This window comes from Hydra vulgaris, chromosome 12, assembly GCF_038396675.1.
Source record: "Hydra vulgaris chromosome 12, alternate assembly HydraT2T_AEP".
Taxonomy (NCBI): domain Eukaryota; kingdom Metazoa; phylum Cnidaria; class Hydrozoa; order Anthoathecata; family Hydridae; genus Hydra; species Hydra vulgaris.
Window position 1 is genome coordinate 63,391,579 of NC_088931.1, and position 12,655 is coordinate 63,404,233.

The 12,655-nt window shown below is 26.4% G+C and overlaps 1 protein-coding gene across 1 annotated transcript in view; it reads right to left on the reverse strand.

Annotated features, from left to right (window-relative positions):
* The window catches only part of LOC100208679 (uncharacterized), a 55,062-nt gene that overhangs the window by 37,783 nt on the left and 4,624 nt on the right, over nt 1-12,655 (reverse strand). The window contains exon 3 of the mRNA XM_065814063.1: nt 2,013-2,088. Within this exon, the coding sequence (XP_065670135.1) occupies nt 2,013-2,088 (76 nt within the window). The remainder of the gene's footprint in view (nt 1-2,012; nt 2,089-12,655) is intronic.

A 12,655-nucleotide genomic window follows, 5' to 3' on the forward strand; every position in this document is an offset into this window, starting at 1 on the left:
TCAACATTAACCCATAGTGTTGCAGACAGCTACAACAAACAAATTCAACAAATTTATTTTTACATTTGCTTTTTAAATGTTTTGTGACCCCTTCATTTTTTTTTTTTAATAGCAAAATTTGCAAAAAATTTTTCTTCTTCAAAAAGTAGTAATTTACTAGAACAGCTTTTAAGCTTGTGAATATCAGCTGTAAAAATGTGAATATTAACCGTAAAATTTATTATCATTAACTTTATCAATATTTATTTTGATTGAAATTTAAAAATTTATATTATAATAAACACAAAATAAACATAGCTATCAATACCTTTCAAACCCATTATCTAAGATTAGGTGTTTCATCTGATTTTTTTTATCAGAATCAACTTCTTTTTCAATTTTAATAAACTTAGTGGTAATATTTAATTAGTGTGAGCACTAAGTCAAAATACAATTTAGAATATGAAATTTAACGCTGGCACTTACGGTATGGCTAAGTATTTGCTTAAGAATTGGTTGTATTTAGTTTTGCCTTAATGGCTTCAAAAACACTTTTTTGAGACAAGTACATAAAATTTAGGTTATTATTAATAAAATAAAGGTTGACTTTAAATCCTTTTAAATATGATAACAAGTTAATTTTTCCCCATTTCGGTCTAAATAAAGACCTAATCTAATGAACCATAAACTTTCTCTACAAAGATCAGCTTTTTTACTAAAAAAAATGAAGTAAAATTACCAAATGTTATATCATGGTTTTAAGTTGCAGTTTTCTTTCTACTAAGTAAGTTAGCTTCAACAGAGCATGAGCCTCGCTTGCCCTGATTAAAATCTGTTAATAACGCCATAAATACGACTAGGACAATTTAGGAAAATAATTAAATTTAATCTTAATCATTAATTCAAAAAAATTAAGCTTTATTGACTTTATTGATTGGTAGCTTATTAGTTTGTTTGTAATTGAGAATTTTTTATACTTTTTTAATTATTGTTAAACTGAATTACACTGATACACACCAAATTTAAATATATTTACTGATTTATTTAGCTACAAGCGCAGCTCAGTATACATAAGTCAACTGATTTAAATGTAAATACCTTGACAGAATGTTTTTGTTTGGACAGACAGTACCTAATATAAAGAAGTTTTATTCTTGTTTTAAAGCATATTTGGTACATTTCAACTTTTTTAAACCTAGAAATAAAAATAGCTTTAGTGAGAAAAACTAAAGTACACCATGCACTTATCTTTGCATGAAACATCATTGATGACATCAAACTAGCCATTTGTAGGAGCTTCAGCATATAAATTGATTGAGTGATACGGTTTAAGCAGATACTATCTTAATATTTTCAAGTTGTTATTTTGGCATATACAGCTTAGATAGGTTTTTTTATTACAGCATTATTTCCTTTTAATTTTTCTTGAAATCTCCTCGATTCATTTCTTATCTCTTAAAGATTTATGGTTGGTGTTATTTAAAACCATTTGGTGTCTTACCAAACTTTATATTTAATAGAGTATATAATAATTAAATAAAGTCTTAATAAAATTTAATAGAATACCTTAAGTTGTCAAATTCTAATTTTAAAGCAAAAAACCTTGGAACTTAAATTTTTATATGACATTCAACAAAAAATTGAGTGTTAAAATCTGCTAAAATAGTCAATAAGTAAGCAAAAAACATAGTATATAATTATTAATTTTATTGAACCATTATGTTATTGGTGGTTTAATATTAAATCATGATTTTTTGAAATTTCAATAATCAAGCAGTATATAAAATACTGCTAGATTATTGAAATTTCAAAAAGCAATTAAGAACATGTTTATGCTAATAAGCAACTCAAAATTAAACCTAAATTTTAAAAACAAAGTTTCTTAATTTTTTTAATCTAAAAAAATTAACTTGATATCTTAACCTTTAAGGAATTTTATCGGACATTGGTGGTGTATTACTGTTGTTGATAGTGGTCGTGTATGGTAGTTCTAACTTTAATGCACTCCAAACATCCTAAAAAAATATGGTTACCTCCATGTCCATCAAACACACCAAACAAATACTTTTCTTCATTTTCACCAAGATTTGCAATACAACAATGTGCATCCTAAGAAAAAAACAATTAAAAATATTCAAAATTTTAAGTACGTTTTAAGTAAAAAAAACAAAAAAAAAACAAAAAAACATTAAAATAAAACAAAAATAAATTATGACAATATTTTAATAACTGATTTACTATCAACAAGACTGCAAGCAATCACTGTTTAAATCGAAAGTAATCAGAAAAAAAAACTAAGGATAAAAAAAATAAAGAAATAGATTTAAAAAAGTAAGCAATCACTATATATACGTATATATATATATATATATATATATATATATATATATATATATATATATATATATATATATATATATATATATATATATATATATACATATATATATATATATATGTGTATGCAGGCCTTCCCAGGAGAGGCGTGCGGTCGGTCGCTTTGAGTGACCACGCATATATATATATTTTTTGAGAGTCTGGCCACGGTTTTTTAGCATATATTAATGACGCATTTTTAAAAAGGCGCTGAGAAAACCTAACTAAATTGTCGTATTATTTTATTATTTTTATTCATAATTTATTCTTATTATTAATATAAAAATATGAACATAAAAATGAAATGTATATATATATATATTTATACTTATTTAATAAAAAAAATTTTTTCTACAATTTTTATTACAATTTTTATTACAATTTTTTTTTACAATTTTTATTACAAATTTTTATTACAATTTTTTTTTTTCAAGTCTAGTAAACATAAAAAAAAAATTTATTTATTTATATTTATATTTTATTTATTTATATTATAATTATTTATAATATATTTTTAGGTGTTGATTTTTTCAGCAACGATATTTAAGACAAGTCGAAAAAATAAACAGAAAATGTGACCGAAAACTTTTTTAATCTATTTTGAAAAATATGCTCTGCCGACGCGGGATGCGAACCTGGGTCTCCGCGGCACTATGTAATGTCTCAACCAAATGAGCTAAACGATCATACCTCTATCTAGAACCTTGTAGATAATAATTCTTCTAGAACTTAGAAGTTATTTTTTGTAGAAAGACATACTTATGTGAAAAAATTTAAAATTAGAAAAAAAAATTTGTAAAATAAAAAAAAAAAATTTATAAAGTTATAAGAAAAAAAAATTCAAAGAAAAAATATATATATATTATTTTTATGTTATTGTTTCCTTATTAATGAAAATAATAAATTATTAAAAAAATTACAAAATAATACAACGAATTTAATTTGATTTTTTCAGCGCCTTTTTAAAAATGCGTTATTTTTAATATATGCTAAAAAAGCGTGGCCGAGTTATCCAAAAAAAAAATAATATCCGTGTTCACTCAAGGCGTGCGACCGCACGCCTCTCCTGGGAAGGCCTGTGTATGTATATGTATGTATATGTATGTATATATATGTATGTATATACATATTTTAAAGCGTTACGCGTAGAGCGATTAACAATTGCGGCTTTACAACTACAAATGATTTTTTTTTTTTTTTAAATTAGCGAGTAACAAATAAAAAAATTATGTTAATTTATTTACTATATTTATTAAAAGTTTATTAGTTTATTATTTAATTATTAAAATTATATCGCTGTATATATTGTTTATTAAAAAATAATTGCTGCAATTTAACTTGCGTTATAAAAAAAACACTTTAACTTATGTTTTGTGCAAATTTTTGATGCAGCTGTTTATTTAAAATTTAAATTAAATCATATTTTTTTTAATCAGATTTCAATTATGTTTTTATGATCTTTGCTTCAAGCTTAAAAAATCAATAATTACAATAAAATAAAAACAAACTAAAAATAAACTTTTAATTTTATTTGAGTTTTTTTCATTAGTAAATAGCGCTTATATCAAACATAATTGTCATTCAAACTTGATTTTTTCAAAATTAATTTCTTCTTTTATCTTACGGCTTATAAAATAATTTAAAAGTTAAAAAATAATAAAAAGTTAAAAAATAATAAAAAGTCGCTTAACCGAAATTGCTTACTGCTAACGTAATAATGCTTTAAAGGTCTGTATTATATATAATACCCTTTTCTTTCATAAAAAGTTTATAAAATTATTATTGTAGTATTTTAAAACATACTCTTTTATTGTTTAATTTTTAGATGTAAATAGTGGGTCATCAACTGTTGTAGGAAAGATTTAGACAAAAAAGATTTTGTATTTTTAAACAAAAACCTTTATTTGTGCAGTAACCATTTTAAAAATACAATGTATTATTCTACAAATAATTGTGGAAAATGTTTGTTACAATCAGCAATTCCTACTATTTTTAACATCCCAAATCCTTCTCCAATTCTTGGTTGCAAAAGGAAACCACCAGTTGAACATCATTCAGTTTAAGCAATAAAGCAAGTTGTTTGTTTACCTGTTAATTCAGATAGTAATTTAGAAAACAATCTGTCTATTAACAAAATAAATTTTAATTAACTTTAAAGGTTACTATTAACATAGCGAGTCAAAAATTCTAGATTATGTAAATAAGTTCAACATTTAAAATTCAAACAAAAAACACTAAAAAAACTGTGATTGGTCTATAAAACACGTTTTAAATTTATCTAGGAAATACGTAACACCTCTACAAGTTAGCTTTTTTAAAGTCGATTAGAAATGAGTAAACGAGCCAATAAAGGAAAACACTGGGTAGTTTGTGACAAAGTTTTAGCTTTGCAAATTCTGTTTCATAGTCCTTGAACTTTTAATGTCTTACGAACAATATTCTGTTTACCAAGTCAAACCTGATTATTATTATTTTTGTTATGTGTATTTTCAGATCTTCAAGAAGGGTTTTCTACTTGATTGTTTTCTTCATTAAAGTTATGTGCTGATGCAATGAATCTGCTTGATCATAATGTCAGTCTTGTTATGGATGAGATGTCATTAAAGCAGTATTTAGAGTATGATGACAGGGTTTATGGTATGAAAAATGGACTTATTTACTACATGAAACCATTTCTAAGGTTCAAGAAACCGATTAACAAATTAGATGTGTAGTTCGTGATCAAGGATCTACTAATATAGCTGCCTTACATTTGCTTGGGTTTTCTAAAAATTTACCATATTTTCCTAATCCTTCTATTGATAAAAATATTCATGTTATTTTGATCCTTCACATTTAGTAAAAAGTATCAGAAACAATTTACAAAAACATAACATTGACATTAATGGTGAAATTTTTTCTTGGCAACAAATCCAGTTTCTGTACAATTTAGACAAAATAAACTCTGTCCAACCAGCACCAAAACTAACAAATAGACACTTTAACCCTGGTCCTCTTTTATCTATAAAGGTCAAACTTACCACTCAAGTTTTTAGTGGTCAGGTTGCTTCTACATTATATTGCTGCTCTAATACAAATTTTACTTCCTTTAAGTGTATTGCCAACAGCAAGATTTGTTGAACGCATATATACTTTATTCAATATATTGAATTCATATAAATTATATGCAGATAAACCAGCTCGGTGTGCTCAAACTTTAAAAGGAGTCAGTATTTCTCAGTTGGAAGAGTTGGATTGTTGGATTTTTCTCAGTTGAAAGTATTGGATTGAGAAATGGAAATTTTTTTATGTTAGTAGTCAAGCAAGTATATCATGCCATTGGGGTTTAAGTGTCACAATAGTGTTCTAACCGTAAGTAAAGAGCTATTTTCTGAAAGTTTACAGTTTGTTTGTATTTCTCGTTTTAATCAGCACTGCATTGAGAATTTTTTTTTATTATTCAAAGTAAAGTGGTTGGAATGATTGTCCAAATGTTAGACAATTTTAAACTGCCTATAGAAACGCTTTATTACTTTTATCTGTAGAAAAAAGTCAAAAAGTCAAATCCCATAGCAACTGTATAAAGGACTCAAATTTTGAAATAGCTTTCAATCAAATAATTTTATGAAGTGTTGTAATCAAACAACCACTAATTGTGGAATTTATGAAATAAAAAATAACATACTTGAAGGAATATTTTATTTTTGTCCAGGATCAATTTATGTTTACTGGAAAAATTTTAATTTTTCTAGTAAACATAAATTATCAGTAAACTTGCCGTTTTTTAATAAAAAAAAAACACTCTTTAAATTGTGGCATAGTATGAACTTGTAAATTTATGTAAATACATGATCTAACCCTTTAAAAATAATGTAGATGGAAAAAAAAAATCTAAAAAAAAAATACTAAAAAGAATTTTTTCTTTGTTTAAATCTTTGTAATAGTTCTTCTTGAATAAACTTTACAAATACAAAAATAAGTTAATACTTGAAGAGTGACGAATTCGTATTATTTTAATAATAACAATTTTAAATAAAATCAAAGCATTTTTTTTTTTTAAAACATTATTGCTTCCAACAAGACTGCAAGCAACCACTACTAGTGTTGGAAGTTATTGTAAGAGAAAAGATGATATTTATAAAGCAAGATAACAATTGAAAGATGACTTAAAAGATTGCAAATTATATGAATCAGAAAAACAAGATGAAGGAAGAGAACTGATGTTTTAAAGAAATGATGTTGAAAAAAACTAGAGTTTTTAGAGCACTTATGAACAGTCACAGAAAAAGGATGAGACTTTATTGAATGACCAGTAACACAAGAATTAACTTTAGTAAATGGCACAAGAGACATTAGCTCTTTAGAGAAGTGCCCATTATAGTATTTGTCAAAAAGAGAAGCAACATTATGACGATGCGATAATGGTTGGAGGTTGGCTGCAAGAGGTCAAACTATGTTTACAATGTGTTTTCGAACCTTGTCTAAAAAGGAAAGGGCATCATTGGAAGATCCGCCCCAGATATGGCAACAGTATTCCATACAAACACAGATTTAAGATTTATAGAGATAAAGAATAGAATCCGAACTAAAAAAGTGTCGAGCACGATAAAGAGATGCAGATGCTAATTTTTAAAATGTTAGCAAATTCTAACTTTGCTATGGATTTGATGTATGATTTCCAAGAAAGATTGGAAGTAAAAGTTAACAAGTAAAAGTAGAACAAGAAGATCGAAATCCATATTGATGATCAGAAAGTAAGTTATTAGATTCAAGGTGAGAGATTAAGTGTTTGTAAAGTAAAGATTCAAAAACCTTGCTTATGATAGAAGACTAATGGGACAATAGTTAGACGAGTCAGATTGCTCTCTAAAATTTTTGAAAATAGGAATAACAGATGCCACTTTCCAGCAGGCTGGAAAACAAGACTCTGATAAGCACTTGTTAAATAGTTTTGAAATTTTAGACAGCTCCGGTGAACACTTCTGCAAGACTATAACAGGAATGTTGTCCGGACCACAAGCTGTAGAAGAATCTAAGCAGGAAATCACTTTAGATACAGAAGCTGGAGTGATTTGAATGTCAAGCAATGGATCAACATGTTTATTGCCTTTATCATGTAGAATGTGATTAGAGGAAACAAGAGATGAGATTGCTAAGAAAGTTCTTAGCAATCAAATCAGCTTTGACTTTAGGTGAGGTAATAAAATCTGAACCATGCAAGAAAGGTAGAATAACAGATTTGCTCTTATTATTAACAATGGTAAAGATTCACCAGAAGTCTCTGGAGCCTAATTTTCAAGATAAAATACCAGATTTTGTGACCTGAGAATAGCAAGCTTTGGTGTTAGACAAAATCTCTTTACAATGGTTTCTAGCAATAGTAAACAGACATCTGTTTTCTGGAGAATTGCTTTGCTGATAGATATGGAAGTAATGGTTTCGATTGGAAATTACAGTAGCACAATGTGAGAAAAACCATGGAGAAGAGTGAGGCTTGACTTGGAATTGTCGAGATAAAATAAAAGATTCCATGCGACTCTGAATCCAAGAAGATATGTAAGAAGCATATGTAAGAACAGAGCTTTAGAGATGTACCCTCATTAGGAGATAATAGGATGAGTTGACCAAGATGAGTATTTTTATCCAGACACCATTTCTAGCCTTTATTTAACCAAGAGCCTCAAGGCAGGGGGTGTTTTAAGTTGAAGTTGGCTTCTCTTAGTCTTTACCTAAAAAAGGGTATCCTACAAGGCAGCAGGACATGTAGCAGGTTGTACTGGGTTACATGTTACCAGTGGCAGGATAACTTGACCTGACTTGTTTATCATCCAATAAACAAACTATATATACTAATTAAAAAAAAGCTAACAAATTAAGATTTTGTATTAACACCATATTTTTAGTTGTAGAACTATTAACTAACAGATTCAAAAACCATGTTTTATAAGTGTCAACATGCCCAAAATTGTGTCATTTTTTTAAAGCGTAAACAGGCAATTGATTAATTTTCAATTTATTTTAAAATAATTAATTTGATTTGCAATGATTTTGCAAATGGTGGGAAACCTATGAGAAAAATAATAGAAAAGATTGAATGAAAAAAAAAGTATAGTTGAAATTATGTTTTTAATTAAATACATTAATTTTGAATAATAATGAAATAAGAACTTTAATCTCTGAAGTTAAAGAAGAAAAACTATTGCACATTCTATATCTCTTGCTCGTTAAAGCCATTTAAAAAAATCTTTTGTTTACAGGTACTTTTTAAACTGAATATTTAATATTAAAAAAATGATTGTTTAATGAAACACTACTTAAAAAACTACTTTAATTATGTTACATAAAATGAGATTTTTGCTATGTGTGTGTGTGTGTGTATATATATATATATATATATATATATATATATATATATATATATATATATATATATATAAATTTTAATATTATATATAAAAATATATAATATTAAAATTATTAATTTATTAATTTTTAGTTATTGAATATAATTATATTGATATAAATTATTAATAAGTTATTAATTTTTAACTACTGAATTATATTGATAAAAAGTAAATTTAATGGACGATTTTAAAACAAAGATAAAAATAGGCTGTATTAAAAAATCAAAGGGTTAAAGTGAAAATTTGCTTTAACTTCTTTTCGCTTTAACAACCTGCTAGCAATTAAAGGGGCACAACCTCATTAAAAAGTTTAAATAATTAAAAAATTTTTTTTTTTAATAAACTCTTGGTGGAACTTATTTCTTCCAAATACATACTGAAATTGGTCAAAATTTCATTTATTTAGATGTTTGTTACTATTGCTATTATTATAAGTCCCCTAGCAATGCACATAGCAACTGTTTTTACAACTGTTTTTTTCACATTTTTTAACACTATTTTAAAGTTGATTTTAGATTTTTGTTTTTGCAAATAGCTTTTTATTTGTACAACCAATATAATAGACATAATGCTGAGAAAACCATCTCATAAACTTCGATTTAAACAACAAAAAAGTATGCTGATACAGGTAGTAACTAACACTCTTTTATTCAACTTGAAAGTTTTGTTGAAAGCTCTGGAGTTAGAACTAAAAATAACAGCACAAAACAGTTTCTGATAAGAAGTTAAATGGTTCAAAGGTTGAAGTAATTGATGACTTTTATAAAAAAAACATTACAAGGAATCAAATAGTTAAAATGACATTGTTAGCTGAGATTTTTAATATTCTTTGTTGTCCAGAGTGTTAGGAATTGCTTTTGAACTTAAGTTGTAATGTTCAACTTGCGGATTATATGGCTCTGAACTTAAAAAAAAGGTTAGAAATAAAAAGTTTTGACATTATTAGTTGAATTTTTTGCATATGACAGGGTAAGTAATATTCGTAGAACAGAGGTTATTTTTCAGCAGGAAGACGAAAAATTTCTACCCAAGGGCCCTCATGAAGAAAATCACAGAAAGAGTTCCAGTCAGCTTTAGGGTAGTTGTAAGAGGTATGATGATAGGGGGACTCTAATGATAAAGAAGATTGAGATAATAGTTTTAAACAGATCAAACCATTATCAGAAGCACTTTAGGGTGAATGTGGAGAAATTGAGCACTGATTAGGATCAGAAACAAGACATAAGTTGAGTAGAGAAGGTAAATAATTTGAGTATTTCATATTTGGACAGTTTGTTGAGTATGTATCAAATTGTGCATAAACCTCAAAACTGTATGAATGTATGTGTTAAAAACAAAGTATAGCCATTTTTAGTCACCATGGGGGTAAAATTAGCATCGCTTTTAAATCATTAAAAGAAAAAAAGTACGGACTTTAGAAATAAGTTAGTTATGAAGTTTTTTAGGTTTATTGCATACCTCTAACATCAAGCTAGTTATATGCAAAATTTTATTCTTTGTGATCTCTTACATTTTAGAATATTTTTGCCACAAAATTGGCAATATTTAAGTTTCCGGCACTTAAAAATCCCATGGCAACCCCAACTTTTTTTAATTTATTATTTTTTGCTTAGTTTTATATATTTACTGTATATGTAGTAAAAATTGTTTAACTATTAATATTAAAGATTTTTTTGTCTTTGGGGTTGTTCCCCCTTAAAGTAGCGTATCATAAACAAGAAAACTATTTTGAGCGCTTTTTCAAAATTTAAATGATTTTATGAAATTTTAAATGACTTTATGAAATTTTATGCATTTTCCAAATAACATCCTGATTATTTGTCAAATCTTACTTTTAAATCTCTGATTTTTTTTTAGCCAGTCAACAATAACCAGCAAGAAATCATTTTGGAAGGCAAAATAGCATATGTCCATGCAATTTTTTGAGTTTGCTTCATGTAAAACTGTCGCGTTTCTTATTTTGAATGGTCCAAACTTGAATCAAATTTTTTTAAAGTTTAATGTTTTTTAATTAACATGTTTACCATAACTATACCAAGACTAAACTTAATAGACTTTCTGATTTTAAATAATATCGTAAACATGTAAATGAACATTTTTTAACTAATATTAAATTTTAAAATAACAATTACGCTAAAATTTCAAGTAAAAAAGCGAGAGAACAACAGACATATATAAAGTAAATTTTATCAATTTTTAAATGAATAAATAACCTTGCTATGCTTGAATATACTTTTTTTTTAAATAAAACTTGTCAAACTTAAAAAAACAAGTAAACAAATTATAAACTTTTAATGAAAGAATATTACATATTTTTTAAATATATTTATTTTTGCATGCTGACACTTTGAGATATTTAGGTCAGCAGTTGTAATGACATCATAAAGCAAAGATAGGTCTGCTTTTGCATGGCATAGCTGAATGCCAACCTGAATTTTGCAAGCTGTATATATATATATATATATATATATATATATATATATATATATATATATATATATATATATATATATACACATATATATATATATATATACATATATATATATATATATATATATATATATATATATATATATATATATATATATTATATATATATATATATCGTGTTTAAATTTGAATCTTTGCTTTTCAAAAAACCCCATAAAAAGAAATCTAATGATGTTAGATCTTGATCTTGGTGGCCAGTAAACAGTTCTTCTTCTAGAAATTATTTGATCTCCAAATTTCTCAATCTTTAAAAGAATGATTATTTCTGTTGCTGTATGACATGTTGCACAGCTTCATCACTAAAGATCACTCTGTTAAAAAATCATTATTTTCTTCTTTTGCTACAAGAGCCCAATTAACAAATGCACAACGTAATCCATAATCAGTTGGCAATAATTGTTGTGTTAACTTTATTTTGTAAGCTTTAAGGTGAAAATTCTTATGCGAAATATTGAATAAAGTGGTTTGTTTTATGCCTAATTGCTGCGAACGATTATGAATTGATGTGTTTGACTCTTCACTAACACTTTCACTGACAGCAGCAATAATTAATAGGGAACAACCACTACGACTGAAAATTTTATTTTTTTGATCTTGAGTTGAACCATTTCCTCAAATTTATTCACAATACTTTAAATGGTAGAGTTAGTTGCACAATTTCTTCTTCCATTTTTTATACGAAATTTTCTTTTCACTTCAACATAATTTTCACATAACTTAAAATAATTTTTAACAATAAAGACTGATGTTTAATCGTATATTTCTCCATATTTACTAACCACAATATTTTTACTTGATAGCTGTCAAAAACAGAAACCAATTTAGTACAAAAAATACAAATGGCGCAAACTTAAAAAAGTAAATTCAAATTTGAATACCCTGTGTGTTTATATATATATATATATATATATATATATATATATATATATATATATTCAAATTTGAATATTCAATTTTGATTCAATTTTCAATTCAAATTTAAATATTCAATTTTGATGGCAATTTAAATTTGAATACCCTGTGTGTGTGTGTGTGTGTGTGTGTGTGTGTGTGTGTGTGTGTGTGTGTGTGTGTGTGTGTGTGTGTGTGTGTGTGTATATATATATGTATATAAATATATAGACGGGTTGGAATTGTTTTGAATTTGTCCGTTGATGTACGCATGCGCAAACTCTTGGCAGTCAAAACAAATCGTTGTTGGTTAATTTTTTGCTGGACTTCGTATGAAACTTCTGAAGATGTGGTCAAAATCTTTGTATTTTAGCATGTTAAACGGTAGTGATCAATTAGATTACAAGAAGAAATTAACATTAACAAACAAGGAAACGTTACCGGACCAGTATCCAATCGATAAACGATCGAACTGAAGCCAATAAGACTACTGTTACTAGTAAACTGTATCAATGGAACCAAGTAAAGAGAAA